Raw genomic sequence first — 11,617 nt, forward strand, 5'->3', positions numbered from 1 at the left:
CTGTTTATTGTGGTAATTACCTGTGGTTCATATTAATATTATTAAGAACTGGGAAAAGTTGTCCATACAGTATCATTTGGGTGGTGGTTCACTCCTTCAGCAGCTGTGGCTTAAAATCTCCATTATCATCCCCTTGTCTTCGTTACTCAATCACCGCCACATCAAACTCATTGTTTTCTTCATTATCTACTGTTTATTGTGGTAATTACCTGTGGTTCATATTAATATTATTAAGAACTGAGAAAAGTTGTCCATACAATATCATTGTTAGGACCTTGAAAAGGGGTAGTCGGCCGCTTACTAACCATGATCACACCAAAATCTTGTACAAGAAACGAAAAAATTTAAACCTAGCTTCCCTTCAACTACGGTACAAACACATTAATTTGTCATACACAAAGCACTGAAGAACACACACCACTCATAATTCATAAAAGCCTTTCATTGGAGAAGAACTTTGGAAATGGTAACTAATTATATGTCAAGCCTGAAGTGAAGAAAAGGCAGTCTACACCTGCCAAGAAATTTAAACACACGCTGCGGTTAGCCAAGCATCCCCTCCAGTCACTTGAAAGTACCAGTGGAACAAAAAGGGCATGGGATGAGGTGTGGGTGTGACCTGGTGGACCCCTCTTGCTCCCCTAACTGTTTTTTTAGACCTATACTTCAAGTGAATGGAGAGGAGCTGCGGCTGCTGCAGTAAAACCATGTTCTCCACTAGTCATCCACAATTTGAGGAAATCGATGGATTTGGAGATTTTGCATCTACGAATCCTTATCAAGAAAAAGTGAACCAAATAATTGTACATCAATGTAGATCTTTTAATCTGCCATAAAATTATGTGTATGTGTGTGTTCCTCTTAACCTAACATTTGATGAATGGAATTGTATATAGTCCAGGTTTGACTCCATTTGCAAACTGTGTTGCTTGAAACTAATCCTCACTTTGTGAAGGGTTTTGCGAATGTCATGAGAGTCTTAAAGAGGAAGCATTACAACTCAACCACCAAGTGAAAGGGTTTTGCACTGACACGCCTTCAAAGGATGAATTCCATAAAGCTACATCCTTCAACTCAAAATCCAAGTCAACCCCAAATAAGACAACATTATTTGGCTACACTATTGGCTGCCCTAACCTTGCTAAAAATGCTCTCGAAGATCAGTTGGTGACCAAATTTTTTTTATTTTTTGGTGAACCACTTGGTGTTCTTTAGAGCTTGATTCTCCAAACAACCCATCTGGGATGCAGCTGCTTGAATTGGCTTCCCCATTACAATCCACTTTAACTGGGAAGCTCATGGACTGCCACCAAGGAAAGCAAGACTCAAAGTTTTTCAAAACATAGTTGTCAAGGTGTCACCTGGATATCAAGATGCCTTGGATGCCTTGTTGGTAACGCCTAGCATCTAGTTCCCCTTCAATGCCTTGGGTTGCCTAGATGCCGTGACATCTATCCAAATGTAGATCAGTAACTTCAAAAATGACTATCATGAACCAGCTAGGGAAAATCTTAAGCGTTTCAGTACGCATAATAGCGAGTGGTAATTGGAGGGATTCAATCCTTACGGTTAGAAATAAATGGAAATAAATGAAATAAAAAATACCTAACGCTTGACTCCTGGGGTCAAAGAGATGCTCCCAAGTCAACGTGTGGTTTCCACTTCTGCAGGGGTTTCCTCTAATGTTTAGGAACTGCCTACACGTTTTTGGGTATTCCAAGTTCTCTCTGAGTGGTGATGACATGGATAATTAATGATGTTCAACGCAAAAACCTAAGTTTCAGGGTGGAGAGGTCTTTCAAAGGTTGTAAGCACAATAGCCACACACTACCAACAAATATAAGATCAAGACTCCTCTTGTTCTTGGCCGTGGAGTACATTTACTGCGTCAACACCCCCAATCTAAGTCAAAAGCATGAGCTTTAAGATGGAGAGGTCATTCCCAAAGTCATGCCCAAAAGTTGCCCACTACCCAACCAATGTGGGATTAAAACTCCTCCCATGGCCATAAAGTGTATTCATTGCATCAATCATGCATCGTTAGCGCAAACAATATCACACAACATAAAATATAACCATATATTGTACCACAACAATAATCGTATAACAAATAAAATACAATAAGACTAAATAACAATCAGAAGTTTGACATTCCCCAATGGAGTTACCACTAAGAATAGGGTCTAGGACCCATAATAAACAAACTTGTCTCCTTGACGGCTCCAACGTGACCTATAAAACCAAAAGTTAGAGAACAAGTCAGGTTGCGGTATGGGGAATGTGTTAAGCACTTCGGTCCTGTCGATTAAACCGGTCTTTCTATTCATTTGGTCAAAATTAAAACTGAATAAAATACAAGACATAAAATAAAAGTTAGGGTAGAACACATACTCATACAATTCGCTACAAGTGTTAGTATGTAGAAAATAAATAAGATACACAGAATACAGAACAAAAACAATAAATAAGGTATATTAACAGAAAATGTCACTAGTATGCAAAGCCTAGGATGATATACATGGATGTATAAAAACCCTATAAGTACTAACAAAATTAAAATAAAATAGGAAATCATATCATATTTAAAATTTCATAAAATATTATGAGAATTCATGCATAATAAGGTATGATAAAATGATGAAAATATCCTAGGGCTAAATAAAGACAAAATCTAAATAAAATGATAAAACAATGTAAAAAATGGGAATATTCAATTTCAATAGGCCTAGTCTTCGTCGACATACAACCTTGAGAGTTTCAACTTGGGATGGGTTCTGTTCTGTGCAGGGAAAAGCCCCTTTTGACGTGGAGCAACCGAACAGGCGTGGAATGAGAGGCACTCGACATCAACTCGAGCCTACTTAACGTCGAATCGAGTCCATCTAAATCGAATCCAAATTTTTAAAAACTTTTAACTCTCATATGTTGGGATCCAAAATTCCAAATTGTATGATACCAAAAATGTTTAATCACAATTTCCACATAATGTAATTTGGTATAAAATTCAAGGACTGTTTTTGTCAACAAGAACTATCTTCAATGTGGGTTCAATGTGGGTCTCACACATGGTTAAATAAAATATTTTCCCAATAAAAAGGCAAATGAACTTATTTTCATATCAAAATTAGTACAATAAAATAATATATATAAACATATTATTTGAACATTTAGGTAAACTCCGAGGTCAACTAAACCTTGTTTATCTTAAAAGGGTATTTTGATTATTTTACCTAGATGATCTCCGACGTAAATGATGGGAATCTCATAAGCCTAAAAATAAAACCTTCTCTTGATCCTAAACAAGCATTCATCATCATATCAGACACCCTCCGATGTGACAAAATGACTATCTAGACATTTCTCTCTCTTTCTCTTATCCCACATTGGCCGGCCTTGGGGAGGGTGTAAAGGTTATGAGTGGCTAGAGGATCCAGACCAGGGAGGAACCCCCAATATGTATGCAATTTGGATCCTCTCCTGCCGAACTGCCCGTTCTGTGTCGTGTTGCGCAGACACAGCAAGACGTGCAATGACTACCCCTGTCGGAGTGAAGGTAAGACGGTCATTTCACACCTTGCTGTGTCTAGGCAGCAGGACAGTTGGGGCAGCTCGGCAGTAGAAAAGAGGAGATCTGGTGCAAACATGTTACAGCTTTCCCAAACTCCAACTGAAGGCAAAAAAACCAAACGAATTGAAAACAAAAAATGGATTTAACAATAGATATCAACCATAGACAACACCAGGGGAAAAAAAAGAAGAACACCTCTCTCTCTCTCTCTCTACAGTGAACCCTCCAAAAACTCAGTTTATAAAACTCTGCAGGCTTATTAGGCAGGTTGTGGTTGCTGTGGTTGCTGTTACGCTGGTTGTTCCTCTCCTTGCCAAGCCCATACGATATCCTTAAGAGAAGGCTTCAATTCCTGGTTACAGAATTTCTGGTACTCAAACGTATCCCCCGCTACTTTCTTCACTTCTACCATGTGAAACGATGGCGTAACCTCGAAGATCTCAGCGTCTATCGCTAGTTGTCCCTTTCTCCCTTCCTTGTTCCCCTGCAACTTCACCAGCCCATCCTTGATCTTCTTCACCTTAAAGCTCTCATGCTGTGCTATCTCCTCCAATTTCGACACAATTGCTGACGCCGGCTTTGTAGACGTGAACCGTGATTCCGATTTGTGATTCCTGTCCTCAAAAAGCCCAGATAGGTCGAATCCCATGGATTGTGATATGATATCAAACGCATTCATACAAGTTGGTTTCATGGAATCCATCGTCGCTTCTCCTTTCTTCTGAGAGGAAGTAGAAGTAGAACAACTAGCACCACCAGAGGGATCGTGAGAAAAGGCATTCTGGACATCACTAGCTATCATGTCCTCTTCTTGTTGTGGTTGTGGTTGTGGATGTTCCGTTGTTTTGTATCCCTTCTTGAACCATGGGTTCTCCATGATCTTGGAGATGATTAGCCTTGTATTAGGATTGGGATCTAGAATTCTTGAGAGAAGCTTTCGAACCTCTGGTGAGAACCAATTGGGGCATTTGAATTCTCCTCTGCTAATCTTCCTGTACATCTCCATCAGGTTTGCATCTTGGAATGGTAGATACCCTGCCAATAATACAAACAGAATAACCCCACATGACCATATATCAGCCTTGGCACCATCATAGCCCTTCTTGTTGATGACCTCAGGCGCGACATATGCCGGCGTTCCACATGTCGTATGGAGGAGCCCGTCATTCCGGCAAGACTCGCAGAGTGCGCTCAGGCCAAAATCGGAGATCTTGAGGTTACCGTTCTCATCGAGGAGGAGATTTTCCGGCTTGAGATCACGGTGGTAGACTCCTCGGCTATGGCAGAAATCGACGGCACCGATCAATTGTTGAAAGTATTTGCGTGCTGTGTCTTCTTTAAGCCTCCCTTTTGCAACCTTGTTGAAGAGCTCCCCACCTTTAACATATTCCATGGCGAAATAGATCTTCGTCTTGCTTGCCATGACCTCATAAAGCTGAACCACGTTAGGATGCCGAACGAGTCTCATCACAGAGATCTCTCTTTTGATTTGATCGATAAGTCCAACCCGGAGGATCTTCTCTTTGTCTGTCACTTTAATGGCGACGCTCTGGCCGGTTCTGAGGTTCCTGGCATGGTAGACCTTGGCAAAGGTCCCCTGCCCAAGCAATCGCCCAAGCTCGTATCTCTGCATCAAGATGTTTCCCTTCTTATCCATTTACAGAGCATCACCGGGCCAGGGAGATCGGCTTGAACTATCTGAAGACATCTTCCAACACATGTTTCTGCATTTTCGGAGAAATCTGAAAAAAAAAAAAAAAAAAAAAGAGAGAGAAAGGAAAAACTGAATCTGACGATGATCGAAGAAGAACACAGAGAAACTAAACCTGCCCTAAGGCAGGGTTAATGAGCTTTCCCTTGGCTTGGACAGAAGATTTTTAGGAAAAGAGAGAGTTAAGAGACAGCTTTTCTGTATTATCCATATGGGTTCCATGGTTACCATATAAACAGAAAAGCAAGGAAGAGAGCTAAATCCTTCGAATGGAGAGGGAGAGATGAGGTTGAGAAGGGCTCAAAATAGTAAAAATTTGGTGAAATTTTATTGGGAATTCAATGGGATTTCCACTCTTTGCTAAGTATTAGGGTCGAACGTTATCTGTCATTCTATTTAAAGAGCAGATCATCACGACCCATCAAACAGAATCAGACGGCAATGATGGAAACTATACCCTAAGTGTAATAAAACTTACTGAACTTCTCTAGAAGATTCTGATCCTAAAGATCAACTCCTTTCTTTGATATTTTTTCAGTTTGTAGGACTAGAAGAGACGTTGATGAGGATTGACAAGGAAGCGGTGGAGAATAGAAAACTGGATAAGAAACTGCGGTGCTCTGTCCATATGAACATGTTTGTCATCGTCGGATGCACTTTAAAGGTGCATTGTCTTGATAGCATGAAAATCACGTCTTTTATCTCGTGGGAAGGGCTGATATTATTGGTTATTTTGTACAATAATAGCATTAATTCCCACCACCCGATCAGCATCACCATTTTTAGTAAGTTGTTTTGATTCACTGATTCCAATTTAATGGTAATCTTGGAAGCAATTGTAGCTAAAAAGTTAGCTATGATTCAATTTATGGACCTATCATTGGTGCCGTTTATGGGAACCCATGATTCAATTTATATTAGATTTAATATCGAATCATTATCCCCTCCAATTCGTTGTTCGCTTTAATTCCTTCAATTTCTCAAATAGGAGTGAAAATGACCATCGTACCTCTACAATGTGTTTGAGCAGGGGATAGAATAATCATTTCCACTCTTATGTGAGGAATTGGAAAAAATTGAAAGGAACAACGAATTGAAAGTGATAATTATTCATTTAATATTATCAATGTAATAATTCAAAAACAAATCGAATCATTTAATAAATAATTTCAGTTTCAAAGCAACGGTTTCGATTTAAATGGTTCCGTTGAATTTCTTGAAATGCATTTTGCCACGTCCGCAGTTGCACAGCTGTAGTTAAGCCACGTGTCTTCTCCAATAAAATGAGTCCAACGTCCGAAGAAGATTGATAACGATGAGAGAAGGCGGGACCCACAAAACGAAGCTACCACATTAGCTGATAACTAATGGGAGGATGACAAGTGTAAATCTCAACATGGGTACTGGGATCCACCCGGATTGTCGCGCGAGCAGAAAACAGAATAGAGTTCCACCCACCGTGGCCCGTGGGCCTTGAATGGGATGTGAAGTTATGGGATGCATCCATCATGCATGGGATTATTTGGATGTCAATGACCTGATTGAAAGGGTAAGTCTTCCTTCCTGTCCGCTTGGGGTGGAAACTTAAATATCACCTTAAAGTCTTCAACCATGGCTCCATGATGCAGCCCTTACGTGAGCATCCTTCCATTATGTTTTCATGATTTAGGTTGGATCAGGGTTTGTAGTCGGATCTTTATCTTCTCTGGTTCCTGCTCAGTACAGTTCGTACCGTTCCTCTCATTGGAGGTAGAAATGATCACTTTCCTGTCTGAATACATTGTTCGGATGGAGTCTACCCCCCTCTTATTATAGGCACTAGGGAACTGCATCGGACAGAAAACCTAAGAGGATAACTTTTCATTTGTATCTATCTCTCTATCAGGATCAGAAGACGTATTTATTTATTTATTTTTTTTTTTGTTTTATTACCATTTTACTGTTGTCCGTACAAGTGTATTAGATCGGTCTCAATCGATACCGATATGATCCAGATGATTTTTCATACCTGAAACCGAGATTATGAACCTCGGATTGGATTTAGTTTATTTTTCCAAAAACCCCTTAAACTTTAATATTTTGTGTAATTCAAACCACAAACTCAGGATCAAAAGATGGAAATGGATCATCACATCCATGGTTTAAGTAATTGGTATCAGTCTCGGCCAATATCAATACGGACATTTTAGATCGATTTGTATCGAAAAGTTTTACCTTATTTTTCTGTAAAAGAAAATGATTTTTAGATGATTTTACCTTTTGCCCGTACCATTATACCGATACAAAATTGGCATTGCCCAAGTATCAGTTTCCGCCTCTGCAATGTCGATACAAATCAATTGATACGCCGATCCAATACCATTTACTTATACCATGTTCCAACCTGGCGTTTTAATTTCTGTTTTGGATTATTTGAATGATTTGATGATGAGTAGTACCAGATGACCCCTATAGTCATATGTGTTGCCAAAAAAAAAAATTTCCCTCCTATCTCGTCTATACAAACAAGGAACGATCATATGTGTAAATGTGTCATGGCACTGCCATTATTAGTAGTGTGGCAATAATTTCCACATGCAATTAGTTTTCTTCAATTTGATTATGACAGCATAAGAGGCGGTTTAGAATTTAGAGGAAGTTAGAAAGTTCTCTATGGGACAGTGTATCATCCGCGTTTAGACATAGAGAGGGCAAAATAATCACCCCACCCCCGCATGAAAGATGAAAATTTCACCCCAAAATGCCAATGCATGTGTTTTCATTGACCTCAGCATGCGCACAAGGTCACACACCCCTATTAAGAACACCGACCCTTTGGAGAAAATATCAAAGTTTAGAAGTGTAGACTATAGAGGGTTTTGCTAGAATGTAATGGTAGCTTTCTCATCACACTTGCCGGAAAAATTTATTGGAATTCTCAAAACCATGAAATTTAGTACGGTAATACCTGAATTCTTTAAATCTGCAACCATGGAACCTTGAACTTGGGCCTAAATTTGAAATAATGGTGCATTAAATAGGAAACCATAAGAAGGATGAAATTTGAAACCCAAAACCATTATTCAATTGTACTTTGAATTAAAATAGGAACTTTTTATATTGAGATAGGTCATCAAATTTGACAGATAACAACACCAACCTCCTATCTAAATGTTAGATTCTTGCTTATAAATCAAAAAGGGGCAACATGATAGAAATGTTAATCCTTTTAAAACAAGACCTTTCTAGACGTTATTATGCCTAGTGAAGTGTAACTCTTCACTATTTGCCACTTAGCAGTAAATGGACTAGTCCATGTCATAATGGACCTCACATACACAATGACCAAATTTTAGTCCAGAGTAAGCAAGGAAAGTTGCTCAAACTCTGTAGTGAAATTACCAAAATACCATCAAATGGAGATGAATATAAAATATAAAATCTGCATCTTTTGTAATTTCAGTTACTTCCTCTATGCATTTTAAGTTGAAATTAGACCATTGAGATTCTTGTTCGATTCTCTATCACATGGATAACCCATGTACTGCCATGTGGAAAATACTAAAGATTTATACTTCACTAGACATAGTGACTGAAAAGTGACCAACATAATATAACTCTTTTTTTTTTTTTTGTGTAAGTTGTCAGTACTATGTTTTCTTCCAAATAGAAATCTAAGTCAACAAATTAAATAGCTTCAGCCAAGAAACATGACAACTAAGGGTGTTAAACGGTCCGGTTTCGATTAAACGGTTCGATTTAATTCGGTTTTGACTGCTTGAGGGTAGAAACCGTAAGTCCGTAACCATATCGTTTTACTAAACGGTCTCATAATCAAAACCTGGACCGTTTAGCAAACGGTTTCGGTTAAATGATTTTTAAATGGTTTTGGTTAAATGGTTCTATATGGTTTTACACGGTTTCTGTTATACGGTTCTATACACATTTACTACTCTATTTACTAATACTAATTAATAGTTAATAGTTATTACTTATTATTTACTAAGTTATTAGTTTTTTTTTGAAGAAAGCAAATCATTTATGAAGAAACGTGACTACTTAGTAGTTGCTACTTGCTAGGTTTTTATTTTTTATTTAATAAAAAAAACATTTGTTAAGTTTTTAAACAGTTAGACGGTTTGGTTATAATCGGTTTTAATTGGATTATACGATTTGAAACCATTGGATTAATCAATCTAAATCGAACCAAACTGATAAAATAAATAGTGTCATTTCTAAAACCATAACAGGACCATTTAACTAAACAGTCTATCGGTTTCAGTTTAAACGGTTCGATTTGATTTCGGTAAACGATTTCGATTTCATTTTGACACCTTGAGTTTGCTGTGGTCTTGGCTTTTCTTTTTCTTTTTTGTGTTTTTGTTTTTGATTTTGTTATAGATATATAGGCTCCACGGAGATTTGAACTGACAAGTTAGGGGTGTCAACCCCTAGGGGTCTTAAACTTGGCCAAGCCCAGCCCGACCCTAATTGAATCCGATTGGGTAACATAATGCAATTTTAGCTCATTGGTTTGGTTCATCTCAAAGAGTTTCAAATTTGCTATAAAGGGATGGAAATTGCACTTAGGTGAGAATTGAGATTAAATTGTAGATCTCCTTTAGAAGCCCCTAATATTTTTACATGGCAAAATGGATGGTGTAGAAAAGAGGAATCTAACTATCTTGGAGACCATTCAGAGAACAGGAAATTAAAAAAAAAAAAAAACCACCCTCTTTAGCCCAAGAATTGTTTCAAGCTTAGAAGGAAATCAAATTCAGAGATCAGACAGAGCATGAAATTCTCTTACCTAATCGACCACAAGGAACACCGGAAGCTTGAGCTTTCAACTTTCAAGACTGATCGAGATTACAGTTCCCAACGCACTTCATGTCCTTTGATAGTGCGATCCACTGGCATAGGTATCTCTAGCGGTCCAACGGCTAGGGTTTCATCGAGAAACAATGGATTAGGGTGAGAGAAATAAGGGATTAGGCCGATAGGCCGTTAGGGTTTTGTACTCATTACCCAATACACTTATACACTATACATTTTAGGGGTAAAAACTTAGAGGGTAAAACAATAAAGCATATTAACATAACCAATATAGGACAGGGTTGGGTTGAACCCAAGGCCTTAACCTTGGTTGGGCCCGACCCTGACTCTGGGTCTAAAAATTCAACCTTGACCTGCCCTAAGTATTGAAAAATTTAGCTCAAGCCATGTTCAGGCTTAATTAGGGGGTGGCCAGGTAAGGCTCTAATCGATAGGGCCAAATTGACACCCCTAAATATAACTTCTTAATTGTGGGGGATTGGTCCTTACTTGCCAACTGAACTATCTCTTGGGGTTATTGTGGTTTGGCTTGGGTGTGCTAAACTTGAACTTGTTGCACTTCTACTTTGGATTCGGATTGGATTTGGGCTGGCAGACACTTGAACTTGTTGCACTTCTACTTTGGATTCGGATTGGATTTGGGCTGGCAGACAACTCAATCCACCTAAACAACTCTATCCACCTAAACAACTCTAAGAACCTTTCTGAGACACCAAGCCCAAAGTGTGAAGATAGTGATCTTGTGTCTGGTCTTTGTTCCATTAAGCAACTATTATGTATCTAAGGGGCTTGATCTAGTGTCTGGATGTTGGATTTGATCAATCTATTATGGGATTGATCAAAAAATTTGATTTAACGTGTTCTACTAATTCTTGAGTTTTTAACGTATCGATCAAATACCTAACATTAGATATCAGAATCAGACAACGTCACAAGAGTGTCTAGGAGGAATAGGAAGAAGTTACCTACACTAGAGTGGAAATTATCACAAGAGGGCTACCTGATGTAAAAAAAAATTGCTGAAAAGATGGCTATCGAAAGGTTTACTGTCCAATAAAATTTAAAAGGGTGAACCTTATTTACAACTGAGTGACCTAAAATTTTGTCTTTTTTTGTTGATAAAACCCTAGAATTTTGTCAAGAAGAAAGAGAAACAAACTGAGTTGCTTACAATTCCCCACAAAAGTCAGATACTCTGAACTGAGCCAGAAGAAACGTTCCCAATATTGATATTTTAATCGATGTGATCAAAGAAACACCGAAAAAGACAAAACTCTGAGTTAATGTAGTCCAAAACGCCGTAGCCCTACCGGGGACTCCTGTCGTTAAATACTTAACTTTTCACGACGCGTTGTGTATACAATTCTCAGCCACGTACGCCGTCACCATGCAAGCGTTGGAACTTTCCCTAACCCCACCCCACCCAACTAAAAGTCTGTACAAAATCCAGAGGTTAAAGAAACCCCCCTTCCCCCCCCCCCTCCTCTTGTTATCTTGTCGTTATCTGCATTTCTGCATTTCTG

General features: G+C 38.7%; 1 protein-coding gene across 1 annotated transcript; it reads right to left on the reverse strand.

Moving 5' to 3' along the window:
• Window positions 1–3,758: 3,758 nt before the first annotated feature.
• LOC122649875 (CBL-interacting protein kinase 5-like) lies at window positions 3,759–5,380 on the reverse strand. The gene is made up of 2 exons (XM_043843133.1): window positions 5,366–5,380; window positions 3,759–5,288 (listed from the first exon to the last, which is right to left on the reverse strand). Exon 2 carries the CDS (start codon window positions 5,223–5,225, stop codon window positions 3,858–3,860), a length of 1,368 nt encoding a protein of 455 aa, XP_043699068.1. The 5' UTR covers window positions 5,226–5,288; window positions 5,366–5,380; the 3' UTR covers window positions 3,759–3,857.
• Window positions 5,381–11,617: the final 6,237 nt, after the last annotated feature.

This window comes from Telopea speciosissima, chromosome 2, assembly GCF_018873765.1.
Source record: "Telopea speciosissima isolate NSW1024214 ecotype Mountain lineage chromosome 2, Tspe_v1, whole genome shotgun sequence".
Lineage (NCBI taxonomy): Eukaryota > Viridiplantae > Streptophyta > Magnoliopsida > Proteales > Proteaceae > Telopea > Telopea speciosissima.

Excerpts from the sequence above, each read along its gene's own strand:
- LOC122649875 (XM_043843133.1), bottom strand. The coding sequence starts at position 5,225 with ATGGATAAGAAGGGAAACATCTTGATGCAGAGATACGAGCTTGGGCGA.